The sequence below is a fragment of the Aquarana catesbeiana genome, linkage group LG02 (assembly GCF_042186555.1).
Source record: "Aquarana catesbeiana isolate 2022-GZ linkage group LG02, ASM4218655v1, whole genome shotgun sequence".
Lineage (NCBI taxonomy): Eukaryota > Metazoa > Chordata > Amphibia > Anura > Ranidae > Aquarana > Aquarana catesbeiana.
Genome location: NC_133325.1, coordinates 811,906,181 through 811,924,299, shown reverse-complemented (window position 1 = coordinate 811,924,299; position 18,119 = coordinate 811,906,181). Strand labels below are relative to the sequence as shown.

Below are 18,119 nucleotides of genomic sequence, written 5' to 3'. Positions count from 1 at the left end.
TGTCCTCCTGCAGAGCTGTGCCCCCTACGTCACTAGTGTCCCCCTGCAGAGCTGTGCCCCCTACGTCACTAGTGTCCCCCTGCAGAGCTGTGCCCCTACGTCACTAGTGTCCTCCTGCAGAGCTGTGCCCCTATACATCACTAGTGTCCCCCTGCAAACCCCATCGGAATAAAGACACCCGAACAAGCAGGAAACAGACACAAAACTTTACTGTTCTCAAATGAAGGTCATAAAAAAAACATCGTCAGTGCAATATACCACAAAATGAAGGTGGGGGGTGATGGCTACATGCCCCCCCGGTGCTCACCAACATTGGGGAACCAACTCTCCGCTCACCAACATTGGGGCGCCGACTCTCCGCTCACCAACATTGGGGCCCCGACTCTCCGCTCACCTCTAACCAACCAGAACTCCACTCTGGCATGTGGTGGGGGGAGGGGGAGAAGTGCACGCACTGTAGTAAGCGGCACCGGTGAGTTATGGCAGCTCAGCTATACAAGGCCCCCCCTTCCCCCGTTTGTGGTGTGTGGCGATGGCCCATAGTTATGTACAATCCCCGTCTTATCCAATGGCAGAACTGAAATGTATCCGTATATAAAAAGGAAGACTCTTCGTGGGCGCTGTATGGGGGGAGGCAAGAAGTGCGCATAGAAAATTTCTGTAAAAACGGTGCAAATCAAATGTTTTGTAGAGAACCTGCAAGAAAAATGGGCAAAGACTCGGGATACGGACCCTCCGGATACAAGATGGCCGTCCACCGTAGGAAGACCGGGCGGATTTCAGAAAGAAGGTGGAGTCAGCGAAACCCTTCCATTAAAACACTTTCACTCTTGGAGTGCATTATAGACTGGACCCCCCCACCCCACCCCCACCCCGGTCAAGGATGGCGGTCACCACCAGAAATCCAGCAGTTACCCACAATCCCATAGCGCAACAAATAAAAACATAACAGGAAATATCACGGGATAAAAACAAGATTTACATATAAAAAAAACGATCCACAGGCAGAAGGATTCACAGGAAGAGCTGCTATACAGACACAGCGTCAGCAACACCTGGCTATCCCAGCGGGGACCCCCCCAAGGGCCACACTAAACATCTCTTGCCTGGGGTGAAGTGTGCTTTCAAAGTCAATACAATCTCCTGCTGCTTGAGGAAACCGCCCACCCCTCCCCTCCCCCCTGTCCAATAAGATGAGTGCTCCCAGCAAGATGAGTCCCGGGGGCGTCCAACTGTGAGATCCCACCGTACACACATGGCGACGAAATGCGTAAAGGAGGAAGCTCAGAGAGAAGCCACCACGTCCCACAGTCCTTTGCGCCCCTCTTTCTGTAAAGCGCACAGACAGGATTTTTGGCTCTCGCCAACAAAGAAGGGTTTTTTTTTCAGTGCACAGCACAAAATATCCCCCAACGGCCTCTGTGGTTCACCACCCCCCCAATGACTTCGGCCCATCCTGGAGAGCACAGCGTATGGGGCAGAGTTCCTCTTTAGTCTATGGTGCCCGGGTGGATGCTGAGGACGGGCGGCTCCAGGCAGGTGGGCGAGTAGTTGAGGTGCGGCTCTTTGATCCACAGGAGGGGCACGCCGTTCTTCCCCTCCCCCGTCTTGCTGGAGGGCCAGCTCCGGAAGCGCACCAGAAGGATGGTGATGATGAGGATCCCGAAGATGGGGAAGGGGTAGAAGAAGACCAGGTAGAAGAGGGCGTCATTGGAGCAGATGACGGACTGCAGGTCAGACTCCGCGGGGGAGGGAACACACAGTCAGGCATCTTATTCTGATTGGTTGTGGATACACTTTATATATATATATATATATATATATATATATATATATATATATACACATATGCATATACACACACACATACACATTAATTTGATATTACGTATGATAAATATACATTAGAAATCTATAGTTATAATTAAAAATATAATTACAAACAGTTTTTGTACTTTTTTTTTTTTAATTGTTTTCCTATTAATATTATATAGGATATTTTTAAATGTTATTTATGTTGGAGTTAATGATATTATAGTAATTTTATTCTATTTACTATAAAATAAATTATATATTCAAGTGAAAATAAATAAGTGTGTGTATAAGAGATAGAGATGATAGAGATAGAGATGATAGAGATAGAGATGAGAGAGGATAGAGATGAGAGACGATAGAAATGAGAGACGATAGAGATGAGAGACGAAAGAGATGAGAGAGGATAGAGATGAGAGAGGATAGAGATGAGAGACAATAGAGATGAGAGATGATAGAGATAGAGACGATAGAGATAGAGATGAGAGATGATAGAGATAGAGACGATAGAGATAGAGACGATAGAGATAGAGACGATAGAGATGAGAGACGATAGAGATGAGAGAGGATAGAGATGAGAGACGATAGAAATGAGAGACGATAGAGATGAGAGACGATAGAGATGAAAGAGGATAGAGATGAGAGAGGATAGAGATGAGAGACAATAGAGATGAGAGACGATAGAGATAGAGATGATAGAGATAGAGATGAGAGATGATAGAGGATAGAGATGAGAGAGGATAGAGATGAGAGAGGATAGAGATGAGAGAGGATAGAGATGAGAGACAATAGAGATGAGAGACGATAGAGATAGAGATAGAGATAATAGAGATAGAGATGATAGAGATAGAGATAGAGATGAGAGACGATAGAGATAGAGATAGAGATAGAGATAATAGAGATAGAGATGATAGAGATAGAGATAGAGATGAGAGAGGATAGAGATGAGAGAGATAGAGATAGAGACGATAGAGATAGAGACGATAGAGATGAGAGAGGATAGAGATGATAGAGATAGAGATGATAGAGATAGAGATAATAGAGATAGAGATGATAGAGATAGAGGTAGAGATGAGAGAGATAGAGATAGAGATGAGAGAGATAGAGATGAGAGATGATAGAGATAGAGATGAGAGAGGATAGAGATGAGAGAGGATAGAGATGAGAGACGATAGAGATAGAGACGATAGAGATGAGAGAGGATAGAGATGAGAGAGGATAGAGATGAGAGACGATAGAGATGACAGACGATAGAGATGAGAGAGGATAGAGATGAGAGACGATAGAGATGAGAGAGGATAGAGATGAGAGACGATAGAGATAGAGACGATAGAGATAGAGACGATAGAGATGAGAGAGGATAGAGATGAGAGAGGATAGAGATGAGAGACGATAGAGATGAGAGAGGATAGAGATGAGAGAGGATAGAGATGAGAGAGGATAGAGATGAGAGACGATAGAGATGAGAGACGATAGAGATAGAGACGATAGAGATAGAGACGATAGAGATAGAGATGAGAGATGATAGAGGATAGAGATGAGAGAGGATAGAGATGAGAGACGATAGAGATGAGAGACGATAGAGATAGAGACGATAGAGATAGAGACGATAGAGATAGAGATGAGAGATGAGAGATGATAGAGGATAGAGATGAGAGAGGATAGAGATGAGAGAGGATAGAGATGAGAGAGGATAGAGATGAGAGACGATAGAGATGAGAGATGAGAGAGATAGAGATGAGAGATGATAGAGATAGAGATGATAGAGATAGAGATGATAGAGATAGAGATAGAGATGATAGAGATAGAGATAGAGAGGATAGAGATGATAGAGATAGAGATGATAGAGATAGAGATGAGAGACGATAGAGATAGAGACGATAGAGATGGAGATGATAGAGATAGAGACGATAGAGATAGAGATGATAGAGATGATAGAGATAGAGACGATAGAGATAGAGACGATAGAGATAGAGATGAGAGACGATAGACATGATAGAGATAGAGATAGAGATGAGGGACGATAGAGATAGAGACGATAGAGATGGAGATGATAGAGATAGAGACGATAGAGATAGAGACGATAGAGATAGAGATGATAGAGATGATAGAGATAGAGACGATAGAGATAGAGACGATAGAGATAGAGACGATAGAGATGATAGAGATAGAGATAGAGATAGAGATGAGGGACGATAGAGATAGAGACGATAGAGATAGAGATGATAGAGATGAGAGACGATAGAGATAGAGATGATAGAGATAGAGATAGAGAGGATAGAGATAGATAGAGATAGAGATGATAGAGATGATAGAGATAGAGATAGAGAGGATAGAGATGATAGAGATAGAGATAAAGAGGATAGAGATGATAGAGATAGAGAGGATAGAGATGATAGAGATAGATAGAGATAGAGATGATAGAGATAGAGATAGAGATAGATAGAGATAGAGATGATAGAGATGATAGAGATAGAGATAGAGATAGAGAGGATAGAGATGATAGAGATAGAGATAAAGAGGATAGAGATGATAGAGATAGAGAAGATAGAGATGATAGAGGATAGAGATGATAGAGATAGATAGAGATAGAGATGATAGAGATAGAGATAGATAGATAGATAGATAGATAGATAGATAGATAGATAGATAGATAGATAGATAGATAGATAGATAGATAGATAGATAGATAGATAGATAGATAGATATATTATAATATACACACATACAAACAAAATACACACACTTATTTATTGTCACTTGAATATATAATTTATTTTATATTAAAAAGAAAATAATTAAAATTATTATAATATCATTAACTACAACATTAAATAACATTTAAAAAATATCATGTCAAATATAACAATAACATTATTAATAAATAATAGGACAACAATTTAAAAAATAAACAAATATTTTTACAATGTTTATAATTATATTTTTTTTATAATTATAGATTTCTAATGTATATTTATCATACATAATATCGAATATAAGGCTCAAAAAATGTAATTTTATGTATTTACATTACAAAAAAAAAAGAAAAATACAATTGTTATCACTATAGTTATGTAAATACATAGAACAATTTAAAAATAGAAAAATACTCATAGTAAAATATGATCATTATTTTAATAATTGCATGTATGTACTTGCATTAAATATATGCTAAATATACAGTGAAAATATATATTTATATAGAAATAATAAAGAATATAATAAAATGATGATAATATTTTATTATGGGGCTGATTGTGCACTCTCCAGTTTTAGTAAATAAAACCCAAAATATCATAATAAAATATCATCATAATAAAATATCACCATAATAAAATATCATCATAGCCAAAGCTTAATTGAACAGGCTGAAGGTAGAAGCTGATTGGCTCCCATGCACAGCTTCACCAGGTTCTGCACGCTCCAGTTTTAGTAAATCTCCCCATAGGGGTTTATAATGATTATTATAGTTTTTTTATTAAATAATAAAATGTAATACTTGTATTATATAGTTATAATGTATATTTAACATAAATAAAAAGATTATTATTAATATTATTATAAAATAAAGAGAAATGTGGTGGTTGCACTGGTTTTCCAGGATAAGGACTGGTGATCTGCAATATATGACATTTTTCCTCTTGGATATGATACGTTGTGTGTAGAATTTGAATGTGGTGCAGCTCAGACTTGTGCATTTTAATTCAAACGGTAGGAAAAAAGTCTCCATCAGACTCGCTGGGTAAGCGAATTTCCACAGGACCAGCTGTATCCAATCACAAAGCAGGCCTGACAGCCTCAGCACCGTCACCCACACCGCCCCACTGAGATAGAGAGGGACCCTCTGACCCGCGTCTGATGTTCTCCTCAATCACACACAGGAGACAACGCCCCGGCTATACAAACCTCATACAAAGCTGGAGTTTACTCTGCTTATAGGTTTCCCTCCCTGGTGCAGCTTCTAATGCACATGGTGAGCAGCTCACAGCGTGCAGTTAAAATCGGTAGAAGTAATTTCAGTCCAGGAGCCTATACAGGGCCAGGGGGGCTCTTGAGAGAAGTACTCACGTAGGGTGCTGAATCATGGTATTGCCCTCTGGCTATAAAACGTAGCCGGGGTGTGTGGGATTACTAGACCATCTGAACAGAATTACAACTCACCTGACCCATAATTTACACTTTATATTTATTCCCACCACAAACTCGCTCCTCCATGTCTTTATGGACCTTGCTTTGTGCTCTGGTGGGCAGTCATGTAGGAACAGGAAGGGGTCATCCCCAAACTGTTCCCACAAAGTTGGGAGCATGAAATTGTCCAAAATGTCTTGGTATGCTGACGCCTTAAGAGTTCCCTTCACTGGAACTAAGGGGCCAAGCCCAACCTCTGAATAACAACCCCAAATCATAATCCCCCTCCCCCACACCATAACCCCCCTCCCCCCACACCATAATCCCCCCTCCACCCAATGATTTGGAGCAGTACACAAAGCAAGGTCCATAAAGACATGGATGAGCGAGTTTGCGGTGGAGGAACTTGACTGGCCTTCAGAGTGCTGACCTCAATCCCGATATAGAACACCTTTGGGATGAATTAGAGCGGAGACTGCGAGCCAGGCCTTCCTGTCCAACATCAGTGCCTGACCTCACAAATACTCTTCTGGAAGAACGGTCTAACATACCCCATAGACACCCTCCTAAACCTTGTGGACGGCCTTCCCAGAAGAGTTGAAGCTGTTATAGCTGCAAAGGGTGGAGCCAATCAATATTGAACCCTACGGACTAAGACTGGGATGCCATTAAAGTTAATTTGTGTGTAAAGGCAGGCGGCCCAATACTTTTGGTATATCTGTTTTGCCAGAGTTGAGATTATTTGATGATTGCCCCAAATATATATTCCCATCATATCTTTTCCCTTCACAGTGACCGATCCAATCAGAGCTTCATCCTGAGCCAGTAGATACCAGTCACCGCGAGCTCCCATCATCCACTCCTGTACAGAGCAGGAGAAGTTCCCAGAATCCCCTGCTGTGACCTGAGGAACGCGCAGCTTGAAGGCGGTTGGGGACAGTTGGATCTGCTGTAGTCAGCCCTCTCAGCGTAGACTGAGCGGGCTCCACACCCCGGAGCGGTCCGTACTTAGGATGGTCTCCAGCTCCACGCTCCGGCTTCCACCATGGAAGGACCAGGACACGGCCAGCTGGGACTCGGGCCGGGAGCGGGAGAGGATGGCGCAGTCCAGGGCGACGTGCTCACCGTCCATCACCGACATGTTCTGAGGATTGACGTCAAGGGGAAGAGCGGCTTCTGCAGACAAAAGAGAAGATAAGAACTTCATCAGAACCACAAAACCTCAAAGATGGTGCCATGGTTCCCCAAACTGATCCCTGAACCCAACCATGACCCATACTTCATTCTCACCAACCCTCCACCACCCACTGGTGATATTTTAATAAACCTCATCCCCCATCATGGTGATCAAAGGCACTTTATAAAATTCCACACCATTGGTAGTCGGTGGTATTTAACCACCACCCCCCCACAAAAACCACACTTCCATTTACACCCCTATCATTGGAGGCTGGCACTTTAAATACCCCAAAACAATTCCACAAGAGTCAGTGGCTCTTTAAACTCCCACTACCCACCCCCCCCACCTAGAATTGCCACCTTCTCTGAACAACCCGGGGAATTTAATGAATGGAGGATTCCCTTACTCCATTGTGAGAAGGGGAGGTCTCTCCAATGTAAACAGTATTACATTGTGGAGTGCTGGGAGCTGGGAGTGGTCATCACAGCAACATCATGGCACAGAGCCGATCCAATCAGCTCTGTGCCTTTAGATGCAGCTCTATGATGTCTAATGACAGCAGAGAGCAGAGGAAAAGTATGTCCACATGCCTAGTAAGGGTGAAGACCGGTCATTTCATTACAACGGTTGTACATAAAGATTGTAGTAAAACCTTTCCTCATCATTAGAATATATTGTGTGGTTTGTATTTCTATCATCAGCCTCATTCAGGAAGAGATATGAAGTCACATCCTCTTTTGTGGTTTCTCTTTCTAGAACTGACTTTCGGGTTATGATTCCAATACAGCATTTCAGATTTTCTTAGAGTTTACTGAAACTTCCCCATCGCCCCTTTCATATCCCCCCATCCTTCCTCCACTCGGCTCCCAGAGGCCCCTTCATGTTTGTATCCATCATTTACTGGAGAGATTTCCTGAGGTCCACTTCCACCGCTGAACACTCTTCTCTTCTAGTTATCCCCACCTTTCCTGAACACTCTCCTCAACTTGGTTCTCCACCTTTCCTGAACACTCGTCTCTCCTTCTCTATACATTCTTCTCTCCTTTCTATCCTGAAGACTTTTCTTTCCCTGGTATCGCCTCCTTTCCTGAACACTCTCCTCTCCTTGGTCCCTCTCTTTTAATGAACACTCGTCTCTCATCCATATCCCCTCCTTTCCTGAACACTCAGGGATAAAGGGGCCCCCCCTAGAGCTAACACTGACAGCCCCCTACCCATTGCAGCTGCCACTCCTGGTGTCTGAACTGCAGCTCCCCGTGTCAGATCTGAGCAAAGGAATATTTCTTGATCCCCCTCCTTGGGACTCGGTCACATGACACAGCCAGGGAAGGGCTTCCCCGCACTCTGAGGCCGGGGTCACATATGTGATGTTTTTACCGAATCCAATTTGCATGACAAGCAAGTGTGACTGGCTCTCAATGGAGGTGGGTCACACAGGTCCAGGGCGGCCACCAAGGTGCAGATCTGTGCTAGGGGTGAGCTGTACTAAGGTAGGGGGGGAATATGTACTGGGGGTGGGCTGTACCAGGGAGGGGGGATCTTTACTGGGGGTCAGCTGTACTAAGGAGGAATAGATCTGTGCTGGGGGTGAGCTGTACTAAAAAGAGGGGGAGATCTGTGCTGGGGGTCAGCTGTACTAAAAGTGGGGGGGGGAATATGTACTGGGGGTGGGCTGTACTAGGGAGGGGGGTCTTTACTGGGGGTCAGCCTATTGGGATAGATCTATTCTGGGGGTGAGCTGTACTAAAGAGGGGGAAATCTGTATTGGGGGTTAGCTGTACTAAGGGGAATCTTTATTGGGGGTCAGCTGTACTAATGGGGGATCATTACTGGGGGTGAGCTGTACTAAGGAGGGGATCTGTACTAAAGGGGGGGAATCTTTACTGGGGGTGAGTTGTACTAAGGGTACTAAGGAGGGGCAGATCTGTGCTGGGGATGAGCTGTACTAAGGAGGGGCAGATCTGTGCTGGCGGTGAGCTGCACTAAGGGGGGATCTTTATTGGGGGATAAGCTGTAGTAAGTGGGGAGATCTTTATTGAGGGGGTTGTACTTGGGGTGAGCTGTACTAAGGAGGGGATCTGTACTAAAGGGGGGAATCTTTACTGGGGGTGAGCTGTAATAAGGGTACTAAGGAGGGGCAGATCTGTGCTGGGGGTGAGCTGTACTAAGGGGGGGATATTTATAGGGGGTGAGCTGTACTAAGGAGGGGCAGATCTGTGCTGGGGGTGAGCTGCACTAAGAGGGGGGATTTTACTGGGGGTGATCTGTACTAAGGTGGGGCAGATCTGTACTAAGAAGGGAGAGATCTGTGCTGGGGGTGAGCTGTAATTAGGGGGGATTTTACTGGGGGGCGATCTGTACTAAGAAGGGAGAGATCTGTGCTGGGGGGGCTGTACAGGAGCGGAAGATGTACAAGAAAAATGATCTACAACCCTGAAGGAGCCTACGGGAGTCTTGTAAAAGAAGGATGAGGAAATACTCAGAGATAGTGAGGATGAGAAAATAGGAAGTACTGGATAGATCGGAAATCTAGAAGGTTCTAGAAAGAAGAGGAAGTGAATACGTTATCTTTTCCCTTACTACAAATCACTCAGGAAGAGCAATCAGTAACTGTGTAATTTTGCTCACCAACTAGAAGCTGTAATCAATGGCAATATATTTTAGCAGCAATTAATCTCCACTACAATATTTCCGGTGAGACGTGTCCTGTATGTAAAGCTGTTTTTTAGCCTCTTAACCCCTATAGAACGTCCTCTGTGCCCCATATAATGATCCCGCCTCCTCGCAGTCCACCATGTAAACCCACCAGGCTGTCGCACACTGACATAGGTGGCGGCTGAGCGGTCCTCGGCCCTCTTGTACCATTGGCGCCCTGGATCCTGCAGCCATTCCTGTACACGGCAGCTGTAGGCCCCACTGTCTTGCTCCTCGGCAGTATGGAGGGTGAGGGTGTAGAGGCCCGGAGTCGGCTGGGATAGGAAGAGACAGCTGGGCAGGTCGGGGTTCCCCCTATCCTCCTCCTCAGGGGGCGGCAAAGTGATGGCTTCAGTGGATAACCTAGCCAAAGTTCTCCTCTCCGATTCTCCTGCCCGCCACACCAGCCACTCCAGGGACAGGCGGGACTCCGGCAGGGTGCGGTTTAGTACCTGGCACGTCACCGTGAAGCTGTTGCCCTCCAAGACGATTAAATTATGAGGAAGTTGATCCAACTGGAGGTTCAGGTCTGAGGAGGAAAAAAAAAGTCATCATGGGGCCCTTCTTAAGGCAGAACTCTGATTCTAAGTCAAAGCTTGGTCACCCCCTCTAAATTACCCAATATTTTTACCGTTCTATTGACTTCTCATCCGTCCCTCTGCCCTCCACCCCACCAGGCGTCCCTCAGACCTCCACCCCACCAGGGGTCCCTCAGACGTCCACCCCGCCAGGGGTCCCTCTGACCTCCACCCCGCCAGGTGCCCCTCTGCCCTCCACCCCGCCAGGGGTCCCTCAGCCCTCCACCCAGCCAGGCGTCCCTCAGCCCTCCACCCCATCAGGGGTCCCTCAGCCCTCCACCCCAACAGGGGTCCCTCAGCCCTCCACCCCACCAGGGGTCCCTCAGCCCTCCACCCCAACAGGGGTCCCTCAGCCCTCCACCTCACCAGGCATCCGTGGTCTCACCAAGGCTGACTGTGTATGGCCATTATACAGCAAGTGCGAGAAAAATGGACATTAAACCGATTTATCAAACTCTGAAAAGTAAACCAGCTGAAGTATGAAACCTCTTTTTTCCTTTCTTTTGCTCAACCCCCATGTATTACCAGAAAACCATTTATTGAAATTGGTACAGAGTAAAGTGTACTGCCAATACTGCATTCAGAGACCACCCATGTATTATGATTTTTGGATCATTTTTACATGGAAATGCTTTAAAATATATTTTTTTTGTAGCTTTCTATCCTCCTGCTCCAGTTCTCTATGCTGGCAGAGCTGAGTAACTGCCAAACCCCTCATCAGAGGCCCACCCCACCCCTCAGAAAAATTGTCCATACACAGATCTGTATAGCAAGGAAAAACATGGGGCGTGTCTGACCCTGCTACCAATTGCTGATCACCGATTGTGCTCGGTCAATCCCTGATGCCTACTGGACTGTGCAGTCGTATAGACTCCGGGCACAACTGCTGGAACAGGAGAATGGAGGCAGGATTGTAATAATGGAGGAGGTTTAATAAGATTACACAATGGGGGTCATTTACTATAGAGCTGTGGCGCTAATTAGCGCTAATTACCGTGAAAACGGTATTCACTATAGCGCTGGTGAGAAAATACTCCCAAAATCGAATTTACTATAGTTCCCTGAAACCAAATAGCGCCCAAACCCTTACTCTGCTAAAACCTGGAGTAGTGCACATGGAAATAATGTTTAGAGCATGATATAATTGCCTAAATGGTACTGAAATATGTGGTATATTATTTAAATTTAATCTGCTTTTAAACTGTGTGAAAAAGTGATTTCTACGCTGAAATATCTTTAAAAGTCTGAGAAGTGAAAAATTCCCCGTTTTGGACAATTAGGTGTCAACACAACTGAGCATGCTCAGACCTGAAAATAACTCTCATTTTAACTCAAGTGTCTTTTTTACCCAGCGCTATAGTAAATACCAAAATGAGAGCTAATTAGAGAGCATTTTTTTTAAATGAAAATCTGCTCTATTTTAGTCCAAATCAAGGTGGTGGGTGGTGTGTCCTACTAGATACGGCACCTGAAAAGATCTCAGAATGGGGGAGAGGGGATGATGGGATTATTACGGTGCCACCAATGAAATAGAACAATTTTCTTATAAAATCATTTAGTTTATTTTATTGATATCAAAAACATCTAAAATGTTTACAAGAAAAGGTACAAAAACACAAAACAAAAACAAAAGTACAGTTCAAGTAAGTGACCGTCACCAATGATGTTGAAAGGTGATCATAGTCTTTTGTTCCCAACTAGTTTCGCCAAAACATTGGCTTCATCAGGGGAATGTGTAAATGTACTGCAGAGAGTAAAACCACTATAACAAAGAAAAGACGCAATATTAGATCAACATAATCTTGTAACGCTGAAGGCAAACCATCGCATCGCAGAGCAGCCAAATTGCCGCCCACCCATATCCCCCAGTCTTCCCACCCCCCACACCCAGAACATACCATGCAGGCTCCAAAACGCAAGACCCACGCTCGGACTCATGGGATATGTAGGCAGATGACTCTGGCTACTGCGCATGCGCCCCGTCCGCCTTTCGTCCGCTCCTGACCAGCTGATTTTTATCATGCTGATCAGGTGGGGGTTTTAAAAGGCAGTCTTACTTTCACAACTTTTATTCCTTCGCTGCGGGACCATCATGGGGAGCTGGCTACATATGTGAAAGGTAATAGATCTTACAAGTCTTTTCATCACAGCAAGTATCTGTCACTATATTGCCACATACGGCTGTATTGGCTGAATTTTCTTGCTGACAGCTTTTTTGTCATATGTATTGACTTTTAGATCATCTACAATAGCTGGTGTTATCAGAAGGACTTATAGGGCGTACACACGGTCTGACTTTGTTCGGACATTCCGACAATAAAATCCTAGGATTTTTTCCGAAGGATGTTGGCTCAAACTTGTTTTGCCTACACATGGTCGCACAAAGTTGTCGTAATTTCCGATCGCCAACCACGCGGTCACGTACACCACGTACGACGAGACTAGAAAAGGCCGGTTCAGAACCAAGCGCGGCACCCTTTGGGCTCCTTTTGCTAATCTCGTGTTAGTAAAAGTTTGGTGAGAGACGATTCGCGCTTTTTCAGACTCGTGGCTTTCAGATCGTTTTCTGCCGTTCAGTTTGTGCTTGTGGGTTTGTATCTGCTCTTCAGTGCGTGCAGCAAGTTCCGCGTGACTTTAGGTAGTCATTGTATTCCTGTTCGTTCGTTACTGTTTTTCAGGTCGCTCTTCACAGGCCTTGCTGTTCTTCAGTGCGTTCTGTTACTTCGTTCTGAGCAGCCGACCGTTTTCTAGCCATGTTTCGTATGCGTACTCCTCGTAGAGTTCGTACTGTGTGGGGGCTTGGTGTTGGGGTCCTGACCTTGACACAAGTCCAGTCCATGAACAGGGTGGGGAGGAGTTCATGGACCAAGAATTGGTTGCTTCAGCGTGACCAGTTCTCTCATATGCCTTTGCTCCGTGAGACCTGTGAGAATAATCCTGATGATTTCAGGAACTTTCTCCGGATGACGGACCCCGTTTTTCACCGTTTGTTGGCTTCGCTGACCCCCTATATTAGCAGGCAGGATACCTGCATGAGGCAAGCCATCACTCTGGAGCAGAGGTTGGTCGCTACCTTGCGGTATTTGGCCACAGGGAGAAGTCTGCAGGTTCTCGACAGGCATCTCCCCACAGGCTCTGGGGATCATTATCCCAGAGACCTGTTCTGCCATCATCCAGGTCCTGCAGAAGGAGTATATGAAGGTAAGATTTTTATCCTTTAATATCACATTTTATTGTATTGAATGTTTGCTAATATCTTGTATTTCTTTCCTCATTCCCTAATTACCATGATTGTAATATGCTGTGAATGTCCCCTTTGTCCTCATGCATGCTGGATTTTTATGTCATTATTATTTTATGTCCTTCATACATATTTGCCCTTCAATAACCTCCCCAGCATGGTGTCTCCTGCCCTATATTCACCTCATGTAGTCACTTAACAATGTATTTTATCAGCTCCATAGTAGTGCTTTACCCCAAACACCCCCTAAAATGTTTTGAAATGTTATTTTTGATTTAAATTCAGGCAGAGTGCCAGAGACTTTTTTTTTGTGGTGTCCCCAAATCATTTTTAATAACCCTCCCTCCCCCAACTGCTAAGTCAGCTGATCCCAATTCTCTATCCTCAATCATCTATCTGCTGACTTTGCCAAACCCATACACACTATACCCATCTCTTCTGTGCTCAGATTTATGGATGAATTCCCCAAAGCATGTAGCGCAAGGGCCTGCCTGTATACTTTCCAATGGTACTGTTTAAAGTTTTCTATTCTATTATTCTGTATTCTATTATTATCTTGATAGGTAATAGCAGAATGTCCAAATGTCCTCAAATGTGTACAATGTGTATTTATATCTTTGTATTATGACACTTCTTACCTGTCCAGTGGTCTGCCAATAGTGTAACTAAGGAGGGTCTGTTCAAAGTAAGACCCATTATTTAGGCATTCATCTCTCAATGAAGTGAAGAGGGTTACCTGTCCAAGATTTCCACACACCCCATAATGTTAGAAATGGCCCATGAGAGGGGGGGAGGGGGAATACGATAGGTGTACCTTATACTTTGGCCTTGTTAAATTCCCCTTAATAAATGCTATCTGGAGGTTGCCCCATAATGTTTGTGTCTAATCTGCTTGCCATGTTTCAGAGTAAAAATAGTAATGTTTATTGTTTTTTCCTCAACAGTTTCCTTCCACGCCACAGGAATGGCAGACTGTGGCCTCCCACTTTGCCGAGCGGTGGGACTTTCCTAACTGCGGAGGGGCAATTGATGGGAAACACGTCCACATCGTCCCACCACCCAACTCGGGGTCGTACTATTATAATTACAAGGGGTTTAATAGTATAGTGATGTTGGCGGTGGTGTCGGCTAATTACGACTTCTTGTATGTGGATGTGGGGAAGAATGTCCGGATGTCCGATGGTGGAGTCATCGCCCAGACGGAGTTCTACAGGCATCTCCAGAATGGCAGCTTGGACTTGCCAGCTCCAGAGGACAATGTGGAAGGACTCCCATTTGTGTTCGTTGCTGATGAAGCATTTGCGCTGGGGGACCACCTGATGCGGCCATTCCCAATGAGGACCCTCACCCCGGAACAGAGGGTTTTTAATTACCAGCTGGCCAGAGCCCGAAGAGTGGTGGAGAACACATTTGGAATCCTGGCCAGCCGGTTCCGCCTATTTCTGACACCTATCCATATGGCGGAGTATAAACTGAACCATATAATACTTGCGTGCTGTGTTCTCCATAACTTTTTACGGAAACATTCAGCCAACTATGCTGGCTCAGTTGGGCCTGAGGCCAGAATCCTACATCAAACCACACTGACGGCGCTTGAAAGTGGCCGTCCTGGCTTGCCCTCCCTGAGTGCCCGTAATGTCCGGTTACGCTACCTGGAGTTCTTTGTGGGTAGGGGGGCTATCAATATGCCAGACAATATGTGAAGCCTTTTTATAATAAAAAAAAAAAAAAGAAATTCTTTGTGGACATTTACTGCTTGTGTTTGTTTTAGCTGACCCTGACATAAATGTTTTGAGTGCAGAAAATGTCGTGATTAGGTAACCTTATACAAAGCACTGTTGGCTGTTATTTCCTAAATGCAAAAACACATTTCACTACAAGTGTACTTGCAACTGCACTGAAACTGCACTTGTAGTGCAAAGAGGATTTGCCCTTAGGAAATAACCCCCATTTTTGCATAAAACAGCTATTACGTCACCCCAAAAGTGTTGTAGTGTTGAGACAATAATCCACACATTCTTGAGTAAGCCACTTTTTTATACCTGCACAATCACATGTGCATTTACCAAAGGTTTTTAAAACAAACCAACATGTTTGTTGTATAACAATTTTTGCAGTAGCATTATCAAAATTCGAAATGTCCATTTCAGATAAAACAGGCCTGTGTAAAACCAACAAGAAAGCCAAAAAACTTGAACTTACAAAGTTCACATTAGGTAAAACCTGAAGGCTATATCAGACATCAGTATTTAGGAACTGGGTTTGATATAGCGTTCAGATGGGGGGAAATCACCCCTGGAAAAGCCAAATTTGGAAGATGCACACCAATTTACGAATGTCAACATGTGCTATCTGCCATCAGGGGGGATCAAGGGACATGTTTTGGGGGAGCAAGCCCTTCCTCAACGCGACTTTAGAATTGAGGAAGGGGTTGCACCCCCAAAACGCGTCCATTGATCTCCCGTGATGGCAGATAGCACATGTTGGCACACTGTGTGCATTCTCCAAATTTGGCTTTTCAAAACATTGCAAAAAAATTTAAAAGATTGGACCACAATCCAAAAAGTGATTGTGTGGGGTTTTAAATTCGCCCCAAAACATCAATGATGTTATTATTTTTTTTAATAACATCATGGATTTTTTGCTGGATGTTTTGCAGTTCGGCATTACACCCCATGATCTCCCCGATCAGGATCTGGGCACTTTCTGAAGTAAAGCATTCTCTATCCCTCACATCACGATCACCTAAAAAGAGATAAAGAAAAAAAAAACAGGTCTCAAAAATCTGCCACCATCCATCTCTTTTACCTGAGCCTGTGGTCGCAGACACTCACCTGTTGTGGTGCCAATCTCCACCACATCTTCTTCTTCCTCCTGCTCAGCTTGGGTTTGGGGTATTTCACCTTCTTCCAGAGGTGGGGGGTCTCTGGTCTCCTCAGATGAGGGGTGTCCTCCGAGTCTTTTCTCCCCTATGTAAAACAAAAATGGTATAATTAGCATACAGATATTTGATGGCAGAACTAGAAATAGGAAACATTGCTTGGAAGTGGGGTACAATTGTCAATTTTAGCCGAGTTCCAAGATGTCTTTTTTTTATTGGCCTTTGTCAAGCTGCAATACTTTACCTGTTTAGTACAACCTTCACAGATGTAGCCCCCCTATAGTATACACTGGAGCACCTGTGTGGCCCCCTAATAAAAATTGTGTTCTTGTGTCCCACACTAGTGCTCCAGTGTCCAGATGTGAAAACAGCTGCTCAGTGTCCTCTCCTTACACACAATCTAGTTGGCATTTCATTCTAGTAACAAACCCATCTACACAAACAAATATTTGGCATCCAAGTAGGCCCAAAAAAAATGTGGGAAAATGCATATGGCCTAAACAATGGTGTTCTAGAGGCCGAAAGAAAAATGTTTGATACGAATAATGGGCCCATGAACATTAAAGTTGCCCTTTTAAACGTTACAATAAATAAAAGCATATGGAGCAGCACGAACGTAATAAAGACAGAAAGAATAGGAACACAGCACAACAACTTACTTTTTTGCAGCACTCTCCGGATCTTTCGGTACTGCTCTGGCTCTCTCAACTTTAGGTCCGACCACCGCTTCCTGAGCTGATCTTTCGATCTTCGTACCCCGAAATTCCTGTGAAGGCTTTTGATCACTTTCGCCATGATCTTGGCCTTTCTGATGTTGACGTTGGGGTAAGGCCCATACTTTCCGTCATAGTCGGACTTCCTCATGATGTCGACCATCTCCAACATCTCCCCAAAGGACATATTTGTGGCCTTAAAACGTCTCCTTCTGGATCGGGACGTGTCCGGATCCGGGCTTTCCTCCTCCTCCTCCTCGTTGCTATAATTAGCACACACCTGCTCTAACTCCGCCATCATGCTCTTTACCCACTGCGCCGAACGAAAAGGGGCGGGGAATAGACTAGAAAGAATGTCAGGGGCGGGTGGAGTTACATACATGCGCAGTGTGTATAAAGCGTAACACGCGTGCGTATTACGTACGATCTGTGTACGATCGTAAGAACGAAGGTACGAGACAAACTTGTGCCTATACTGCTTCTAGATTGAGGCCTATATTGTAACAAGATTAGGAGAGTTTTGTCTGACATTAGGCTTTGTCTTGTGTTGTGTCTTGCAGTGAACATGGATATGCTACTCAAAGATAATGACTTCATGTCAGTATTCCTAGAGATGCTAAGGGAGCTGCCCTGTCTGTGGGAGATTAAACACCCCCATTTCAAGAACCAAGCAAAGAGAAAGGCAGCACTGGAGCAATTGTGTGAAATTGTGAAGCAGGTGATCCCCACGGCAGACATCACCTATTTAAAGATATTAATTGGTTGCCTGAGGAGCACATATCTAAGGGAGCGCAAGAAAGTCCAGGATTCACAGAGATCCGGAGCAGCAGATGACATCTATGTCCCCAGGATGTTGTACTATGACAGGCTGCACTTTCTGGCAGGCCAGACT

At 44.5% G+C, this 18,119-nt stretch overlaps 1 protein-coding gene across 1 annotated transcript in view; it reads right to left on the bottom strand.

Annotated features, from left to right (window-relative positions):
* Positions 1 to 1,182: 1,182 nt before the first annotated feature.
* LOC141127824 (immunoglobulin superfamily member 3-like) overlaps positions 1,183 to 18,119 on the bottom strand; it is a 48,916-nt gene continuing 31,979 nt past the window's right edge. The window contains 3 exon segments of the mRNA XM_073614633.1: positions 1,183 to 1,743; positions 6,720 to 7,116; positions 9,927 to 10,343. Coding sequence (XP_073470734.1) covers positions 1,491 to 1,743; positions 6,720 to 7,116; positions 9,927 to 10,343 — 1,067 coding nt within the window. The 3' untranslated portion in view covers positions 1,183 to 1,490.